Below are 21497 nucleotides of genomic sequence, written 5' to 3'. Positions count from 1 at the left end.
CATGATGGGAACAACAGAAAGCAATGCACAACCCAATCCACTTAGAAATAGTTTGTTTTGACACAGGCTTGCCCTGAGAACTCAAAGCAAAAGAAACAAATAACTGCTGAGACTGCCTGAACCCTTTAGTTCTGCTCAAATAATATCGCAACTGCCCGTGTATATCCAAAGTGTGCAAAATCTTTTCCCCTTTATTTTGGGGGTTTGCATAAAAGGTAGGCAAATGAATAGTTTGGTTTAAAGCCACACTAGAAACCACTTTAGGCATAAAGGAAGGATTAGTACGCAAAGATACCCTATCCTTATGGAAAATTAAGAAAGGCTCAACTGCCATAAGGGCCTGTAATTCAGAAACCCTTCTCGCAGAGGTAATGGCCAACAAAAAGGCAGTCTTCCATGATAAATATTTCAACTCGGCAGTAGCTGCAGGCTCAAAAGGTTGTAGAGTGAGTTTCTCCAACACAAAATTGAGATCCCAAGCAGGAGTAGGAGCTCTCCGTGGGGGTCTTATATTCTTTGCCCCTCTAAGGAATTGCTTAAACAAAGGATGAGAAAACAATGGTGGGTCACAATCATAGTGAGCAGAAATTGCTGCAGCATGAATCTTAATAGAAGAGAAGGACAAACCTTTGTCCAGTAACTCAGTAAGATATTGAAGAGCCACACTTAAATTAGGCTTAGAAACATCAAATGCTTTTGCTGCACTCCAAAATAAAAATCTCTTCCATTTATCTGCGTACACTTTCCTTGTACTAGGCCTTCTGGCCTCCAAAATAACATTCAAAACTTGTTGTGGAAGCTGAAACCCTCCAGGGTTTAAAACAGAATATGCCAGGCTGTCAGGTGAAGAGAATGAAGTTTGACATTGAGTAAATGACTGTTCTCCTGAGACAGCAGGTGAGGAATCTAAGGTAAAGGCCATGGAGGCTCCCGTACCAGACTTCTCAGTAGTGGGTACCAATGCTGTCGAGGCCAATCTGGAGCTATTAAAATCATCTTTGGCTTGTCCTGTCTGACCTTCAGAAGTACCTTTGGGAGGAGAGGCAGAGGTGGAAACGCATACACATGAAGATTGCTCCAATTGAAGGAAAGAGCATCCACTTTCCAAGCTGTGGGATGAAAACTTTTTGTGCAAAACTTTGGCAGCTGGTAGTTTAGTGGAGAAGTGAACAGATCTATGTCTGGAGTTCCCCATGACACTGTCAACTTCTGAAACACATGAGGATCCAATTTCCACTCGTGGGGATCCATAATTTGTCGGCTCAACACATCTGCTAAGGAGTTCTGTGCTCCCGGCAGAAACCTTGCCTGTAGATTTAGCTTTAAACTGAGAGCAGTCTCCCACAAAATCATTGCTTGTCTGCACAGAGGATAAGAATGAGTTCCCCCTTGCTTGTTGATGTACCACATGACAGTTGTGTTGTCTGTTAGAATCAACACCTGCCCTGGAAGAATTAAATCCTTGAAAGCTATTAATGCAAATTGGACTGCTAACATCTCCTTCAGGTTGATATGTAGATGCAGAAGTCTGGCAGGCCACGTGTCTTGTATCCACTTTCCATTTAGATGAGCTCCCCAAGCTTTGTCTGAGGCATCTGTCGTTAGAATCTGACTCGCCTCTGGCGGGTCACAGAGAGTCCCTTGTTTAGGTGACATTCCTGAGCCCACCACAAAAATTCCTTTTGAATGCAAGGTATTATCTGAATGACAGTGTCCATATCTTGGCAGTGCTGTGTCCATACATTTTTGAGATACCATTGTAGCTTCCTCATATGCAGTCTGGCATTGGGAAGCACCAGAATACAAGATGCCATGAACCCCAAGGCTTGAAGGACTGTCCTTGCAGTCAGCCTGGACTGATGAGACAATTGATGGAAGTAAAGAGAAAGATTCTTTTGTTTGTCCGGAGTCAAAAAGGCCATCTGGGATGCTGTATTCAGTCTCACACCCAGAAAGCACAGGTCCTGAGAGGGTACTAGGCTGGACTTTATTTTGTTCACAGAATACCCCAGGCATCTTAGCACTGCTATCACATAGTGTAGATGATGAAGAAGTTCGTCCTTTCCTTGAGCCAGAATCAGGCAATCGTCCAAATAAGGATAGATCTGTATTCCTCTTAGCCTGAAGAAAGCTATCACTGGAGCCAGAACCTTCGTGAACACTCTGGGCGCAGTAGATAAGCCAAAGGGCAATGCAGAGAACTGATGAGAAGTCCCAGCCCGAAAACGTAGATACTTCCTGCAACTTAGCCTGATAGGAACATGAAGGTAAGCCTCCTTGAGATCCAGAGTCACCATCCAGTGATCTTTGCCCAGCAGAGGTAAAAGCTGTTGTAACGTCAACATTTTGAACTTGGGAATGTCCAGATAAGTGTTGAGGATAGATAAATCCAAAATTGGTCTCCACGTGTTCCCCTTCTTTGGTACTAGGAACAGGTGAGAATAAAATCCTAGGCCCACTTCTGACATAGGGACCGGTTGTATGGCTCCCATTTGAAGCAGCAGAGAAATCTGTTTGTGAGCCTCTATTCTTTGCTGAGGAGGAACGTCTGGCATGCCTTTGAAGGGAGGCAAGGTATGGAAATAAAACCTGTAACCTTGGTGTATGATATCCAATACCCATCTGTCTTGGGTAAGTAAACTCCAATTTTCCTTGAAAAGTGCCAACCTTCCTCCCAAAGGTGCTGCCAGACGAAAAGGCTCTGGTAGCTGAAAAGGTAGGTCATTGGGTCTGTTTACGAAAGGACTGACCCCTGCCCTCACCCGAAGACTGTGCAGGTGAACTCCCTGTTCTAGGCCTGAAAGAGCCCTGAGCTCTGCCCCTACCACGTCTAGACCTACCCCTAGACTGGGAATCATAAGAAGGATACGTCCACCCCTTGGTAGGCCAATTTCTGCTAAACTTCGGAGGCTGAACCTGCAAAAAATCTTTAACAGTCTGCATAGACTTAGCCTTATCTTCCATTTTCTTTAAGACTGCCTCAACAGGTGAACCAAATAACACATCAGATTGCAAAGGAGCATCTAAAATCCTTGTCTTAACATGGTCAGCTAAATTCTGATCCCTTAGCCAGGCGTGCCTGCGAAGAACAGATCCAGTGGCAGCCACCCTAGACGAGGCCTGTACAGCATCAAAACCACATTGCAAAGAATGCTTACCCACTTGTTCAGAGACATGTACCAAATCTTGTAACTCTTTACAGTCAATACCTTCTGCCAGAGCATCTACCTTAGACTTCAATTGAGACAGTAGATAGTTTTGGTATTTCAACATGTGAAACTGGCAATTCAGAGCCCTCATAGCAAGGGTAGAAGAAGTATAGACTTTCTTTCCCCATCTATCCAAAGCCCTGGCCTCTTTATCTGGAGGAACCGGATTTTTAACAACAGAAGCCTTAACACCCTTAGGCCCCTGACTAACAGTTTCTGGGTCCGCCCTAGGACTCTTAAAAAGATACTTATGAGCTTCAGGCACCCTATAATACCTATCCGGCTTAACAGGAGCAGGAGGCAAAGAATCAGGATTAAGAGAGGCCTCTGCAAACACATCCTCCACAACATCCAGAACAGGAGGTATAGCCGAAGGTCTATGCTGGGGTAGAAACAAAAATTCCCTAAGCCTTTTCCTGGAATCAGAGAAGTCCTGACCTTCCCACTTAAAATGCTCCCTCATGGAATGAAGAGTCTCTGAAAAAGAAAAATCCTCAGGAGGAGAAGCAGAAGGAGTAGAATCATCCACATCAGAATCAGAATAAGGAGAGTACTCCTGCAAGTCTTCAGCCGAAGACTCTGAAACATCTGAAGCCTGCTCAAAACTCCCCAACTCAGGTTCCACCCTAGGCCTCTTATCAGGAGGGGGCAAAGAACCCCTAATCAAGGTAATCAAATCTTCTGCCATTTTAAGCATATGCTTCTTGGGCACAGATCCTGAAGAACTAGGAGTGACACCAACTGAAGCTAAACCTGGCCTGCCCCTGGGAGAAGCCTTGGAAACAGAAGGAGAAGGCCTAACCACCCTGGGAAGGGAGGGGAGTACAGTAACCTGAGAAGCCCCTTCAGCCTGACCTGCCTCCTGAGAGGCCACATCTTGCAATAACAAGGTCTCCCCCTGGGACTCCAGAGAAACCTATGGTGGAACCACCGGCGTCCGGTACGGACGACTCGTCTAACCTGGGCTTAGCTGCCTTATCCTTGCGCTTCTTCGAAGAAGCGGACGCCGGAGCATCCGACGGCATATAATTGCACCGCTTCCCGAAGACTAACCTGGCACAATCTAACCTTCTCTTAATAGTGCGCTTATTGAATCTAGCACAAAAGCGACACCCAACAACGTCGTGCTCAGGCCCTAAACAAGGAATACACAAAGTATGATAATCTCTATGCGGTATCTGTTTCCCACAATAAATACAGTTATTCACTTTTTCTGACATCCGGTAAACCACTGAGGCAAGAAAAAACTAAAATATTCCCCAATGGGGTACTTAGCCAACTTTGACTCGGTCTGAAACTCCGAAAAATTTCAGAACGCCGAACGGCACTTGCAACGCTGCTTCTGCATCGGACCATGCGGCAAAAAAGACTGAGGATATGACGTCGGTCATGTGCATTTGTACCCTGACGTTCTGATGTCAGTCTAATGCGCCTTGACCGACGTCAGCCTTATACTTTGATATTCGGGCCGACCGAGGACAGCGGACTACCCAAGTGTAAGGACTGCAGCAATGTGAGATGAAGAACATCAATAAATACACTGTGTGCCCATCTGTAATAGACTTTTGTCCACATTTAGGGCACTTCATGAATCCAGTCTTGGCACTCTCTTGAGACATGGCTATACAATAAAGTAACCGTTAACAGGCAAAAAAAACACTGAGTGACTATGAAGAAAGCACACAATACTATATATAGGATAGCCCTAATAAAAAAACAGGGCTCCAATTTTTTAAACACTACAGCACACACTGTCTAACTATGAAGAAGCACACAATACTATACATGATAGCGCTAATAAAAAAAAAAAAAAAAAAAAAAAAAAAAAAATGGGGCTCTAACTCTTATAATTTCTAACACTACAGCACACAGAAAATAAAGCAACTACTGCCCTAAAAAAATCTGGGCTCATGCTTAACACTAATTCTAAAGCACACAAGGTAGGGAGAAAACTCTAACTAAACTAACTTAAACAAGTTTTGAGAAACCGGCCTAGAAAAAAACTAAATACAGTTGTGTACACCAACCATAAATTTAGATGTTCAAGTGTATTCACTATTGCAGTCATCACATTTGGGTTATCCTTGCCAGGGTAGCCCTTGGCCGGCCTGAATACCAGGTACTTAGTATTTCTGCATCGGTTGCTGTCGCTTGAGGACAGACTTCAGGTGGTCAGTGGTATAAAGTAAGGCAGCTGAAGCCATTACGTCAGTTTTTCTTGCCCTAACCTGTCAGGAGCCCCCAAAGTAGGAGGCCATGTTCTGGTGGAAGAACACGACCAGTGGAAAATAAATACCAATATGTCCCTTGTAAGGAAAGGAAAACAACAAGGAAGAATGGTAACAGGAGAAAGAGAAAAAAGGGGGGATGGAGGGAGGGAAACCAGGACTGCAACAGTGAACACGCTTGAACATCTACATTTATGGTAAGTGTACACAACTGTACTATGTTTTTCATGTTTCACTGTTGTAATCACCACATTTGGGTAGATTCCCAAAGCTGGGGAAATGGGTGAAGGACGCTAGGGGCTGGCTAGGATGCCCTGCAAGACTGCAGAAGCAAACCCTGACCTGAATTTGGAGAAGAGAGGCAGGTGGTAATGCTTGGTGAAAGTGTGAACAGATGCCCAGGTGGCAGCCTCCAGGATGTCCCTGGTGGGGACTCCTCTGAAGAAAGCTGCAGAGGTGAAGGCTGTTCTGGTGGAGTGTGTCCTGACCCCCCTTGGGGGGAGGCTTACCATGCTGTTTGTAGCAGACATGGATGCAGTGTGCTATCCATTTGGAAATGGTTTGCTTGGAGATGGGCTTTGCCTTCTGCCCCTGTAGCAAAGCTAACCAGCAAATGATCAGACTTTCTGAAGGATTTATTCCTGTCCAGATAGTATCTGAGCTGGCTGTACACATCTAGAGTGAAGAATCCTTTCTCTCTTTGTTCTAGGGATTAGAAAAAAGGTGGGCAAATGAATAAGTGGTAGCAGCTGAGAGACTCTTCTAGCTGAAGTGATGGCCAGAAGAAAGGCAGTCATCCAGGTGAGAAATTTTAGGTCTGCAGAAAAAGCTGGTTCAAAAGGAAGCAGGGTGAGCTTTTCCAAGACAAAGTTAAGGTCCCAAGCCAGTGTTGGTGCCCTTCTGGGGCTCAAGTCGCTAGCTCCCTCTTAGAACACATTTGATTAAAGGGTGTGAGAAAAGTGGCTGCTCAGTAGAAAAGTGAGCAGAAATAGCAGAGGCATGAATTTTAATAGAGGAGAGAGAGACCACTGTGTAGTAGGTCAGCTAAGTAATCCAGGATGAGAGGGATGGAGAGCTGTGCCGTATTGGCCCCCCTTAGCCTGGATCCAGGTGCAGAACCTTTTCCATTTACCTGGATAAGACTTTCTGGTGCTAGGCCATCTGGCCTCATGGATAACATCCAGAACCTATTTACTGAGGATGGCAGATTGGTTCAGGGTTAGGGAATAAGCCAAGCTGCCTAAGTGAGTGTCTGCAATTGGGGATGCATGAATTCCCCTTCCCTCTGGGTTAGGAGGTTTGGAATCTGAGGAAGATGCCAAGGAGGCAACGGGGACAGGCTGTGCAGCAAAGGGTAACCAGTGTTGTCGCGGCCAGTCTGGAACTATAAGAATGGTCCTTGGTTTTTCCACTCTTATTTTGAGGAGTACCCTGGGGATGAGAAGGGGAGGAAAGGCATATACCGAGAAGCTGACCCAGGGGAAGGACAGGGCATCCATTTTCCAAGCAATGCAGTGATGCTCCCTGGTGCAAAATTTGCTGAGCTGATAGTTGCGTGAGGCAAATAAGTCAACCTTCGGGGTTTCCCACTTCTGAGTTATTAGGGTGAAGGTACTTCTGTTGAGCTGCCACTTGTGTGGGTCCAAAAAGGTTTCTGCTTAACTGGTCTGCCACGGAGTTGAGAGAGCCTGAAAGTATTGTGCTAATAGGTGAAGCTGCATGGAAGAGGCTGTGAGCCAAAGGGTCATGGCCAGCCTGCATAGAAGGTAGGAGTGAGTTCCTCCCTGCTTGTTGATGTACCACATCACAGTGGTGTTGTCTGCTTTGATCAAAAGAATCCTGGAGGGAGAATGGGTTTGAAAGCTATTAAGGTGTGCTGCACAGCCATCATCTCTTTTTGATTGATGTGCAGGGGGATTTGCTGTGGGCTCCATTGGCTCTGTATGCACCTGCCGTCCAGGTGTGCCCCCCAAGCGTAGTCTGATGCATCTGTGGTGAGGGTCTGGGTGGCAGGGTGTGGGGAGAAGGGCAGCCCCTTGTTGTGGGAGCATGCTGTTACCCACCAAAGAAATTCCTTTTTGAGGCAGGGAATTATAGGTAGAAGAGTTTCCAGGTCTTGAAAGTGCTGACACCAAAGGCTCCAAGTACCACTGAAGATTCCTCATATGCAGTCTGGCATATGGAATGAGGAGAACGCAAGATGCCATGAACCCCAGAGCTTGAAGGATTTTCCTTGCAGAAAGCTGGGGTCTGGTGGCCAGTTGAGAGAGGTAGGCTGTCAGGAAAACTTGTTTTTCTGATGTAAGGTATGCCATCTGGGATGCTGTGTCCAGACTTGCTCCCAAGAAGATTACCCTTTGGGTGGGCACCTGCTTTTATTTTTTTTCAATGATTGTGTACCCTAGGGATGTTAGTAGGCTCTTTATAAAGGCCAGGTGCTTCAGCAGCTTTTCCTGGCTGTCTGCCTCTATAAGGCAGTCATCTAAGTAGGGGTAAAATTTGAATATCTGTTTGCAAAAGGCAATGGCTGGAGCCAGGACTTTTGTGAAAATTCTGGGAGCAATAGTTAAGCCAAAGGGAAGCGTAGAGAACTGAAAGTGTTGAGATTCTGCCCTGAAGCAGAGATATTTTCTGCATGATTCCCTGATAGGAATGTGGAGGTAGGGCTCTTAGAACCAGGGTGGCTACCCAGGCGTCCTTGGAGAGCATGGGTAGCAACTGCTGGAGGGTGAGCATTTTCAATTTTAGGATCACCATGAAGGTGTTTAGAATGGCTAGACTGAGGAATGGGGCACCAGGTGCACTCTTTGCTGGGCACCAGGAAAAGTCTGGAATGTGTTCTACTGCCCTCAGACAGCAGGGAAAAGGCTTGCTTTTGAGCCTCTGCCCACTGATTTGGTGGTAGGTCTGGGAACCCTTTTGGGATTGGAAGGGTGTGGAAGGAGAACTTGTATCCCTGAGACACAATGTTCAGAACCCATTGGTCCTTGGTAATGGTGTCCCAGGTGCTTGAGTAAAAAGAAAGTTTTCCTCCTAGAGGCAAGTGAAGGTGGACAGAGGGGAGGTCGGGAGGAGGTGAGTCATTGTGAGTTCTTACCATAAGGGGGTGGCTTAGAATTCCCTGGTTCTGAAGTGGAGGTAGTCCACTGCTTAGATCTCTGCATTCCCTGGGGCTGCTGTCTGGGTGTGGGGGGGGGGGGGGTTCTGCTTCCATGGGGGATAGGCTGGGCCTGTTTACTCAGGAAAGGACCAGTGCTTGGAGGGACAATGCCTGCTGAACCTAGGGGGTTGGATCTGTAAGAAATTTTGAACTGTTTGCATAGATTTTGCTTTAATTTCCATCTTTTTTAAGACCTCTTCTGCTTTAGTGCCAAATAAGTTATTTGTGCAAGAGGGCATCCAACAATTTAGATTTGACATGGTCTAGCAAAAGATGTTTCTTAAGCCATGCATATCTTCTGACAGATCCAGTGACTGCTGCCCTGCAGGAAGCTTCTAAGGCGTCAAAACCACAGTTCAAAGTGTGTTTAGTCATTGACTTGCAGAATGCAGCAAGCCTTGCAAATCTTTAGATTCTGCCCAAGCAGGAAAGTAAGGCATTTTTTGTTGGAGTTCCAAGGTATGTTGCTGATATTTAAGCATATGACACTGAGAATTAAGTGCCCTGGTAGCAGGAGTAGCTGAGGTGTATACTTTTTTTACCCCATCTGTCCAATGCTTGGGAATCCCTGTCTGAGGGGGTGGGATTCTTAGCAGAGATTGCTTTAATCCCTTTAGGCCCTTGCGAAATGACCTCAGAGTCAGCTGTAGGATTTTTAAGACATTTCTGAGAGTCAGGGACTCTGTAGTACCCTTCTAGTTTTCTGGGGCAGGAGGTATGACATCAGAAGTCAAGCTTGATTCAAGGAAAACATCATCCACCACATCCAGGACTGGGAGGATGGCCAAGGGTCTGTTTCAGAAGGTCTACGAATTCCCAGAGTTTCTTTTTAGATTTAGGGTAGTCATGACTCTCCCATTGGAAATGCTCCCTTAAAAGTATGCAGGGGTTTCCCCAAAGGAAAAAACCTCTTGGGGAGAGGCTGAAGGAATGGATTCCTCTGCATCAGAATCCTCATAAGTGGAGAGGGGCTGCAAGTTTTCACAGTCAGATGCATCAGATACATCTGACTTGTTGAGACAAAACTACTGGGGACAGTTTTTTTTTGAGGGGGTAGCTTGGCTTCCCCTGATCAGCATGATAAGGTCTTCCACCATTTTAAGCATTTGAGACAGAGACAAAGAAGCAGGCATCTGAGAGTGGGTAGTCTGTTTCTTGGGTGTAGTTCGAACCCTGAGGATAAGGTACTCTTGTTTTCGAAAGAATGGTAGTTGCGAAAAAAGACATCGGTTTGTGTCGAGATTCAGTTGTGCGAAGGACTTCCTCGAAAGCTGGTGCGCCTGCTCATCGGCTCCAGACCCATCCAAGTGAGGGAGAGAAGACCACAGGATCCTTAGACAAAGAAGAGTTTTGCAGCATACTGGACTCCGAAAGGGTCTCGGTAGCGGCCTGTGAATCAACTGAAGCGGGCATCAGGGGTTGCAAAAGCGCCTCACTGAGTACCTGAGGACTAACTACTAGCTTAACGGAAGCATCGTCGGTAGGTTTGGACCTGTGCGGTCTCTGTTTTTTCAGAAGATCTGTCGGATGGCTTACCGAAGCCATACTGAATTTGAGGACCCTAAACGAAAACATCTGGCTACAATAAGGGCCCGACGATGGATAGTTCTGGCGTTAAAGCACAGAAGCGACAATGGGGTACATTGTGGTCTGGGCCTAGACAAGTGACGCAGTAAGAGTGGAAGTCTCGGTGCAGTACTTGCTTTCCACAGGCGAGGCAATTATTAGCTTTTTCTAACATCGGTTAGTGCAAGAAAAAAGGATCCCAAACGGGTTACTTAGCTTTAGAAGACCAACTTCAATTCGGAAACGAAAACTAAGGTAGCGGCCAAAAGGCACTCGTGCGAACTGCTTATGCTTCGGGCTCCACAGCAAGAAAGACTGATGTAATGGCGTTGGCTGCTTTACTTTATACCACTGATGACCTGACGGCAGTCCTCAAGCGACAGCAGATGCAGAAATACTAAGTCGCTGGTATTTAGGCCAGCCAAGGGCCACCCTGGCAGGGATAACCGAAATATGATGATTGCAACAGTGAAACATGAAGAACATCAGCCACTAAACAATGGACTCTCCAAGTTTTAAACTACCTAATACTAGAATTCACTAGAAGCTAAGAAATAGCAATATAAATAACTATTGAGAAATATTGAGGAAATAGAGAAATATAAAGAAATTTCATTTATACTGGCCAGAGCTGTCCAACAACTCACAATCTGTTGCAGCAGCAAACGAGATCTAAGAGAAGCACCACTGCATCATGGGATAAGGAGTAGGCCACGAGCTGCTTGAAGACCTCAAGTTTTTGTATTTGGCTGAGTCAGAGCAGAGGATAAGCTCTGAACCCATCAGTGAGAATGAAGGTGAGATGGAACTTCACATATCCTGAGATTCGACATTCATATAGCCCAAACAAAGAGGTTCACAAAAAAACCTTCCTTTACCGGAAAAAGCAATTTCTCACTAATCACACCGAAACCACTATAGCCAGGACACATATGTTGTCTACCCTCCTCTATGCATGCCCAATTCTAACCAACATCCATAAAACCGACCTACAAAAACTAGAAGCGTGTTATAACAAGACTGCTAGATTCGCTACTGGAACCCCATTTAGGACCCATCAATGTGTAGCTCTCAAAAAAACTAAACTGGATTGAGCTACCTCAGCTACTGAAAATCAATTGACACTAGCTCACAAACTATTTCTACCCAACTAAAACTCCAGCAGTCCATAACCTAATTTTCCCTTATTTTACAATTTGAACATTAAAATCTAGCAATCAAAATTGCCTACACAACATCAAACATAATGATGCAGGGAAATCTCTCTTCAGCTTCTCTATTGCCAATGCCTGGAATACACTACCCAACAACCTGACTTCTATTAGCTCTACCCCACAATTTAAAAAGCTCAAAACACACTATATAAATACCTGGCTAGGCTCATGCAACTCCCCAGGATAACCACCTACTTTTCATCCATCTTCACTGTTGACCAATATGCACTATTTTGTTTTATAATGCATGTTAAGGATTTCATTGTATTATAACAATGTTAATTCATGTCAATTTGTTCTCTGTATGCCAGATGTATTATGTCTGTTCTAATTATTTATTTTTATTTATTGATTTTTTTTTTTTTTACATATCCTGTCTTTTTATGTACTTTTCTGGAGCTTTTCTCCACGGGCCTCTGCTGAAAATGGACCTGTGTCAAGTCGGACTTTCTTGGTAAACAAATGTAACATAAAATAAATAAATGAAGGTACACAAATCAGAATATTTCTTGATTCTGCAAACTAAGCATCACAAAAATAAGTATAACAAAAACATGGATGCTTACAATAAATACTTCTTGAGCTCTGTATGATGGGGATGTCCTTCTAAGAGCTGCTTCTTGGGAATGTTGAAAATTTGATGGAAGTACAACTCCAGTTGTTCGAAGCCTTCCCGTTCCATAGTAACCATGTAAATTGGTGTTTGCGCTTCGTACCAGCGAAGTTAAAATACCAAAGTTGCTCATCATAGCTAAAGGCTCCTTTGTTGCCTTGTTTGCCCTTTCTGTAATATCTCTAGCTTCTAACTTTGAAATTATATCTGATCTTCTACCAGGTGAAGCCACTTTAACTCCTCGAAACACAGAAGTCCTTCCTACATCAGGAAGACTACCCATGTCTGTAGAATGAAGCAAATTGTATGATGTAGAAGGTCTTAAGGTACTGATTGTACTGGTTTTGGTTGATTTTTGGGATTTAATTGTGGGGCTATGGGGCACTTGTACAGAACTAATAGGTGATGATACTCCACCATTCTTGAAAGACACTTCACTGTTGCTACTATCGCCAGTTTCCATACTCTCAGAACTCAAAGAATCTGAAAGCATCGCACAGACAGCATCATTACAAGCAAGTTCTTTCACAGACTGTCCCAGTTCCACAAACGTGCTTCTCTTGCCATCAGCCCCATTGGAACTATCATTCTTGTTCGGGTCTTCACATAAACTAACTACATTTTCACTCCTCTGAGTTTCACTCTTTTTCATCAAGAGATCCAATTCTGAATTAACAGCTCGATGACAGAAAGTTATCTCCTGACTTTCCAGTACTGGACTTTCAGAAGCAGCAACCATCTCCTGAAAACAAGCCTTGTTCTTTTGTAATGAGTGATTTTCTAAAGGAATACTGGATACTTCTGGAGGAAGCATAATACCATCTTCAGCAGCATATACTACACTGTTACATGTTCCTTCATCAACTGTTGAAGCAATATTAGAAGATGGTGCTAAACTGCCAGCAACTGTTAAACTGGCAAGTGATAAAAGTGCATGATGAGAAGAGTCTGAAGTATGCTGTTCAACTACTGGAAGGCAAGGTGAATTTAATGACTGTCCAATACCAGGAAGCACTCTAAAAATCCTGTTCCGTACAGATGTTACGGAGGTACAAGATGATCTGGGAGCCATTGGAGGTCGCGGCTTTGCTTTACCACATTTTTTTGGCTGGGGAAAAAAAAAAGATTATACAGCATGTTAGCCTCTTTGTAATACCAACCTTAGAAAAGCAAAGCAAGCATTCATATTGCTGCTCAGTACTTAATGCTGAAAGCAAATACAATCCTTAAGAATATAACAAACACCATTTTGAAAAGTATTCATTGCAAATACTGGATATAATTTTCTCACACAAGTTCATCAATGAGAAGACCATCCTTGATTGCTCCTAATTAGGGGTGCATCTCTACAATTAGAACTTGTCACTGTTTTCTAATAAAATGACACTTCTAAAAATTCAAACTGATATATGCCATGATATATGCCATGATGCAATGTGCTAGTTATACAACAGTGCATGCCCGAAAATGACACCAGTTTGCCCAGTATCGTTACAGATTACCTTCCTGCAAAAATATTACATTGTAACAAAGTAACACAAGATTGCATGCACCTAAGTTTAGAAGAACCCAAACAGATTCAACTAAGAGAGATTCAACAGAAGGATAAGAATGTTATTTTTTTACATCAAGAAACATCTTTATTAGCTTATCACTTACAACAGACACAGTCATACATTGACAAATAAACCACATTGACAATCCCAGTTTCAAGTATTTTACATCACAAACACTGTGGTGGTGCTGCTGTAGCGTTGCCACCTCACAGTAAGACGCTGTCCGGTTAGATTCTCAGCTAGAGCGTCTTCTGCGTGGAGACATGCGTGAATGGGCGTACCTTCGTTGAAGGTTGTGCGTCACAGCTGGCAACGCGGCACGTAAAAATCTACTGCCAATCATTAGCGGACCGGAGTTCCACTGTGGCGACCCCTAACCGGGAAAAGCCAAAAGATACAACAACAAAAACCATACAGACACAATCTTAGTTGCAAACATTGTACATCACTTATAATCTACCCAGTGTCAGTCAAGCATTACATCTCATTCAAATCCTGCCTTTTAAGCCTCATTACTCCCTTGTATGTATTTGTTCCCACAATTCTCATTTATTTCCTATTTAATTTGCTCTTACTCTTTTCTAAAGACTATAACTCCAGTTGTTTTATTACTTACCAGCTACATTCCCTACTTAAGTACAGCTGGTTTAGACTTTTTCCATTTTCTAGCAATTTTTTTTTTGGCAGCCACCATAAAGTACAGTTTTGTACCTACCATAAATGTAGATGTCCGAGAGGAATGCATCTGCAGTCCTTACAAATGGGTTGTCCTGTCGTCAGGCAGCCCTTCGGTCGGCCGGATTCCAAAGTCTGGGTCCGGCTTTGGCTGGTGTCGCACTTCACCCGACGTCATTGCGGCAGTTTTCGGGTATAAAGGCATCAGCCGACGCCATTTTCCTCAGTGTTTCTTGCCCCAGATGCCAGGTGCCCCCTTGGTAGGCTAAATTTGGATAAATGCCAAAGTTTCCAAATAATAGAGAGCAAACACACAAAAATAAACATGTATGTACATATATACAAACAAATACACCATAATAGATCCCCCCCAAGCTAGCTGAAGATTGGTAAGTACCCTAGGAGTACCTCAGAGGGGAAGGAGGGTGGGTAATCCTGACTGCAGATGCATTCCTCTCGGACATCTACATTTATGGTAGGTACAAAACTGTACTATGTCCTTCAAGGATGCATCTGCAGTCCTTACAAATGGGTAGAATACCATAGCTAAACTAGGGAGGAGGAAATGAGAATAGATTATGGTGTAGTCAGGATCCCTTGCAAAACAGCAGTGGCAAAGCCAGCACGGGATCTAGAGTATAGAGGTAAGTTATAATGCTTGGCAAATGTATGCACGGAGGTCCAAGTAGCAGCCTCTATAATGTCCTTGGTAGCCACTCCTCGTAAGAAAGCTGTGGTAGTGGCTGTGGCCCTTGTGGAGTGAGGCCTGATGTTCTCTGGAGTTTTCTTTCCATGGTAGGAGTAACAAAATCTAATGCAATTTCCTATCCATTTGGAGACTGTCTGTTTAGAAATTGGTTTTCCTTCTTTTCCTGTTGCATAGGCTACCAGAAGCTGGTCAGTCTTTCTATTGTTTTTTGTCCTGTCCAGGTAGTAGCGTAATTGCCTGTGTACATCCAAGGTATGTAAAAGCTTTTCTCCCCTGTTTTGTGGATTGGGGAAGAATGTAGGAAGGTGGATAGCCTGATTTAAAGAGACTCTGGATACCACCTTAGGCATAAATGTAAGATTTGTTCTCATGGACACTCTGTCTTGATGGAAGATCAGGAAGGGTTGTACTGCCATTAATGCTTGTAGTTCAGAGACCCTTCTTGCTGAAGTTATTGCCAGCAGGAAGGCAGTCTTCCAGGATAAGTATTGCAAGTCCGCTGTAGCTGCTGGCTCGAAAGGCGGTAGAGTCAGTTTTTCTAGCACAAAGTTCAAGTCCCATGCTGGCAATGGAGGTTTCCTGGGGGGTTTTACATTTTTAATTCCCCTCAGAAACTGTCTGAGCAGAGGATGCGAGAAGACAGGAGGATCCAAGCTGTATTGTGCTGAAATAGCTGATGCATGTATCTTGATGGAGGAATAGGACAGGCCTGTGTGGTAGAGCTCAGCCAAGTACTCCAGGATATTGGCTATGTTCACCAGTGTCACATCTTGCCCTTTTGCAGTGCTCCAGATGAGATATCTTTTCCATTTTGCTGCATAATTCTTTCTTGTTGAAGGTCTACGAGCCTCCAGGATTATGTCCTTAACCCTTTGGGATAAATTCGGGTTAATTTCTGTCATGTAATGTTCCAGGCAGTTAGTTGCAGAGTTTTTAGGCTTGGATGCAGAATGTTGTAGTTGTTCTATGTCAGCAGTAATGGGATCAGTGGTAGTTTCCATATTTGTTCCCTGGACATGCTCCTCAGTAGTGGGTACCAATGTTGTCTTGGCCAGTCTGGGGCTATCAGAATGATCCTCGGACGATCCTCTTTGATCTTGAGAAGCACCTTGTGCATCAAAGGAAGTGGTGGGAATGCGTATGCTGTCATGCTTTTCCAACTGAAGGATAGGGAGTCAACCTTCCAAGCTAGTGGGTGGTAAGTCCTTGTGCAGAATTTCTTCAACTGGTGATTGTATGGGGATGCAAACAAGTCTATTTGTGGCAATCCCCACTTTCTTGTGATGGCTTTGAAGATGTCCGGATGCAGCATCCATTCGTGGGCATCTGTTATAGTTCTGCTTAATGCGTCTGCTAGAATGATTTCCTTCCCTGGAACATAAATTGCCTGTAACTGAAGGTTGTAACCCAGGGCCACATCCCATAGGTCTAGTGCCAGCCGGCATAGGGGGTATGAGTGTGTGCCTCCCTGTTTGTTGATGTACCACATAACTGTGGTGTTGTCTGTCCTTAACAGCTGACCTTCGTGGAGAAGAGGACTGAATGCCTGGATTGCCAATTTTACGGCCATCATTTCTTTTAGATTTATGTGCAGATGCAGTTGGTCTTGAGTCCATAGGCCTTGAATGCACTTGTCCATCATGTGTGCCCCCCAACCGAGGTCTGAGGCATCTGTCGTGATAGTTTGTCTTGGATGACTTTTGCTGAAGGGCAGTCCTGTGTTTGATTGACAGGCCTGTGCCCACCATAAGAACTCTTGTTTCAGGCATGGGATCATTGGAATTTTGGTTTCCAGGCTGTGCTTGTGCTGAGACCACAAATTCTTTAGGTACCACTGTAGCTTTCTCATATGAAGCCTGGCATAAGGGACCAGAATTATGCAGGATGCCATGAAGCCTAGAGCTTGTAACACTTTTCTTGCAGTTAGATGGCTCTGCTTTGTTAATGCCAAAAAGTAGAGAGGAAGTTGTTCTTTCTTTTCTGCAGTTAGAAATGCCATTTGTTTGGATGTGTCCAGTTCTGCACCCAGAAAAGTTATTATTTGGGATGGAATCAGCCTTGACTTTTTTGAATTGACTGTGTATTCCAGGGCTTGTAGCAGGTAGATGACTCTTTGTAAGTCTTCTGTTAATTTGTTTTTGTTGTCCGCTTGTATCAGGCAGTCGTCCAGGTAGGGATAGATTTGAATCCCCTGAAGTCTGCAATGAGCGATTACTGATGCCAGGCATTTCGTGAACACTCTGGGCACAGTAGATAAGCCAAAGGGCAATGCTGAGAATTGATAATGCTCTGATCCTGCAAGAAATCTGAGGTATCTTCTGCAAATTGGTCTTATGGAGACGTGCAGGTATGCCTCCTTGAGATCTAGAGTTACCAGCCAAGACTCCTTGCCCAGCATGGGAAGAAGCTGCTGTAGAGTCAGCATTTTGAATTTTGGAACAATGAGGAATGTGTTTAGAGCGGACAGATCTAGAATAGGCCTCCATTTGTTTTCTTTTCTTGGTACCAGGAACAGCCTGGAGTAAAATCCCTTCCCTTGCTCCATAGATGGTACCTTTTCCACAGCTCTCATTCTTAATAATTGAGATATTTGTTTTAGAGCTTCTGCCCTTTGAGTAGGTGGTAGGTTTGGCATTCCTCTCTTTCCTGGTAGAGTATGGAAATGGAACCTGTAACCTTGGTCTATAGTTTGCAAAATCCATTTTTCTCTTGTAATGCAGTGCCAGTTTTTTTGAAAATAAGGTTAGCTTTCCGCCTAAGGGTGCTTCTAGTTGTTCCCTGGTAGGCGGTGTCACCGCCAAGTCACTGTGATTGAGTTGTTGTAGTGGTGGTGGCTGTGTCCGTGCCTCGTTGGTTGTTACCCTGCCACTGGCGACCCCTGTAGGCACCTCTGGGTTGGTTTCTGCCTCTAGAGCGCCTATTCCTGCCTCTTTGTGCCTTAGAGGACTCCGGAAAGGACCAATTCTTGGAGGGCCAATTTCTGCTAAACCTTGGAGGTTGAACTTGTAAGAAATCTTTTACAGTTTGCACAGATTTTGCTTTCTCTTCCATCTTTTTGAGAACCTGCTGTGCGGGGGCACCAAATAAATTGACCTTGTCCATAGGTGCATCCAAAAGCTTAGATTTGATATGGTCTGGTAATGCCTGTTCTTTCAACCATGCATGCCTCCTGATAACTGTGCCCGTCATGGCTGATCTAAAGGAAGCCTCCAGTGCATCATAACCACATTTTAAAGAATGGTTACTAACCTGCTGAATGTTATGTAACATTTATTGAACATACTTTTTATCTAAAGATTCTTCAGAGGACAGCTTTTTAGTCAACTGGTCAAGCATAAACTCTTTATATTGAATTATATGAAATTGGCAATTCAAAGCTCTAGCTGACAAAGTAGCAGAGGTGTAAACTTTTTTACCCCATTTCTCTAAGGACCTGGAATCCCTTTCAGAGGGGAGGGGAGGGGGTTTTTAGAAGAAGTAGCCGCTACAGCTTTAGGGCCCTGGGAGATAGACTCTGGATCTGCAAAAGGGGCCTTATATAAGTGGTGATGAGTGTCCGGGACCCTGTAGTACCCATCTGGTTTAGCAGGAGCCGGAGGTAAAGTATCAGGAGAAGTGCAAGCATCATTAAATGCATCATCAACAACAGATAGAACTGGAGGGATAGCTAAAGGCCTATGCTGTGGTAAGTGTAGAAAGGTCCCAAGCCTTTTCCTTGAGTCTGAGAAATCTTGGCCCTGCCACTGGAATTGTTCCCTCATAGCATGCAAGGTTTCCCCAAAGGAAAATTCCTCAGGAGGAGAGGCTGAAGGGATGGACTCCTCAGCATCAGAGTCTTCGTAAGGAGAATAAGAAGCCTCAGGAGGATCAGAATGTATTGAATCATCAGAAGAATCATCTGAGGCTACTGGCTCAGGGGGCTCTGCTCTAGGCCTCTTTTCTGGAGGAGGGAGAGAGGCCCTGTCTGGATGAGGCTGGGATCCACGGATTAAAGTGATGAGGTCCTGTGCCAAGGAAAGCATATGGGAGCTGGTGCTGGGCCTGTGAGAGGGGGACTTGGCAGGCACTGGCTTGGAAGTTTTGGCTGCTTTAGCCCTGGCAAAGGCCTTAATAGACATAGCTGGAGGAGGCCTAGCAGCTCCACGTGCAGGAGTAGAAATATCTAGTGGAATGGTGTCTGATAAATCCTGTGAAATCGCAACAGAAGGCTGGATTTCAGAAGCTGTTTCTACCAGAATAGAGGAGGCCTCGGTAGAAGGCAAGTTGTCGGCTGAAGAAAGGACCGCTTGCTCGGTTTCGGCCGAAACCGAGACACTCGCGGATTGCTTAGCCGTGGTTTCAGCCATAACCGCGGACCGCGAGTGTCGGTCCTTTTCTTTGCGTTTTTTAGTTATTTGCGTAGTCGGAGGATCCAACGGCATAATGTAGGCAAAATCGGAGCCGAAAATCTGTTCAGCAAAGTCCGAGCGACGTCTCAGCGTCCGCCGGTTAAAAGAAGCACAGGCTAGACAAGCTGCTACATCGTGGTCTGGGCCTAAACAATGAATACAATAGGAGTGGAAATCTTTATGAGGTATTTGTTTCCCACAAGATAAACAGTTATTAACTTTCTCTGACATCGGCTGAGGCAAGAAAGAGTCCCCAACGGGGTACTTAGCTTTACAGAAGTCTTCGAAGTAGTATTCGGTAGAAGTAATCTCTGGATCTGACCGACCGGCACTTGCGAACAGCTTCTGCTTCGGGCGCCACGCGGAAAGAAAGACGGAGGAAAATGGCGTCGGCTGATGCCTTTATACCTGAAAACTGCCACAATGACGTCGGGTGAAGTGCGACACCAGCCGAAGCCGACCCAGACTTTGGAATCCGGCTGACCGAAGGGCTGCCTGATGACAGGACAACCCATTTTTAAGGACTGCAGATGCATCCTTGAAGGACATTTTGACCCATCAAGGCCTACGCAATTCTGATTTTTTCATTTCCCTAGTTATACCAATATGTTCACCCAGTATCTCTGATAGAGCTATCTGCAAGTTATCTTTTAAAAAAAGTCGGCCAATTCATTACACTTAAGAATATGTTCCCAATTACCTCTCTCTTTCCATCACACCTCCAACATTTGATGTCTACATGAGGAAAAATTTTCTGGAGTCTACTTGGAGTATAAAAAGATCTACGTAAACATTTACAAGCAAAAATCCTAATTCTACATTATGTTGTACATTTAGGAGACAAACCTACACCCCAGATCTTTTTTGTGTGAAATGCTTTATCCAATCTCTCTTCCCAATCCTTTCTAACCTCCTCGGATTCTTTTAGTTATCATGCAATATTTTGTACTCTACAAATTATTCCTTTAACAGCTTCTGTTTTAGATTCTACTAAAAACCTCAATCAGAACTGGCCTTTCGTTTAGGACTCACTTTCTCTTTCCCTACACTTAGCCTTCCCAATCAAGAATTGATATCTATCTCTAACCTACACAGTCCAAATAAATTCTCGGCATCTTCCCACTTTACCTTTCTCTCTCTCTAGTTATTTGCTCCCAATACCCTTGGTTCCTTTGCCAGTTTTCTCCAATACCAGCCCACTCTTGCCTAATGTCTGTATCCCTAACTGCAGTCATCTCTACAGGAAGAATCTCCTTTCTCCATTCCCATGTTGGCTAGTTCTTAGAATACTTCTGCTACTTTATAAATATAATGTTCTGCATAATAATTATTCTCCTGAAAGGTCTTAATGCAAAATCCCAATCTCTCCTTGTTTCTTGAGCTTCCCCACAGTTTCACCACCACTTTCCTCTTTAAATTATATATTTCTGCTTGTGCTATGTACAGGAGCCTTAACTGTGTGGCTCTGAAATACCCCTACAAAATTGGGTAATTACAAAATGCTTTGTTCTGTTGTAAGAATCAACTTATCCCACTTCACTCTTGCTGATTTCCCATCAAAGAAAAAAAAATCCTTCACCTCATTACTAATTGCTAGCCACAAATTCTCCTCTGGTTGATAAAAAAAGGCCCGATAGATCAGTAAGATTAATGGGACTAAAAACATTTAACTACTTGTATCTTACTATTCCACTTTCCTCTTTAAATTATATATTTCTGCTTGTGCTATGTACAGGAGCCTTAACTGTGTGGCTCTGAAATACCCCTACAAAATTGGGTAATTACAAAATGCTTTGTTCTGTTGTAAGAATCAACTTATCCCACTTCACTCTTGCTGATTTCCCATCAAAGAAAAAAAATCCTTCACCTCATTACTAATTGCTAGCCACAAATTCTCCTCTGGTTGATAAAAAAAGGCCCGATAGATCAGTAAGATTAATGGGACTAAAAACATTTAACTACTTGTATCTTACTATTCATATCCATACAACAAAGATTCCAATATCTCAGCTTTTGTAACATCGTTTTAGTCTCTTCCCACATATCCTTAGCTGCTACACTGGAATTAGTTTTAATTTATACTCCTACATACTTCATTTTATTATGTTCCCATAAATACAGAAATTGCCTTTTAATTTGTTTTTTTAATTTGTACCAAATTTAATTTAATTTGTTTTTC

At 44.0% G+C, this 21497-nt stretch overlaps 1 protein-coding gene across 1 annotated transcript in view; it reads right to left on the bottom strand.

Moving 5' to 3' along the window:
- Window positions 1-21497, bottom strand: part of ZFAND4 (zinc finger AN1-type containing 4) — a gene marked incomplete in the record, with an annotated part of 250537 nt that overhangs the window by 152495 nt on the left and 76545 nt on the right. Inside the window, 1 exon segment of the mRNA XM_044056359.1 lies at window positions 11944-13098. Coding sequence (XP_043912294.1) covers window positions 11944-13098 — 1155 coding nt within the window.

The sequence above is a fragment of the Protopterus annectens genome, chromosome 14.part0 (genome assembly GCF_019279795.1).
Source record: "Protopterus annectens isolate FY-2018-M chromosome 14.part0, PAN1.0, whole genome shotgun sequence".
Lineage (NCBI taxonomy): Eukaryota > Metazoa > Chordata > Ceratodontiformes > Protopteridae > Protopterus > Protopterus annectens.
The sequence above is the reverse complement of the archived record's forward strand: the minus strand, read 5'-3'. Positions and strand labels throughout refer to the sequence as shown.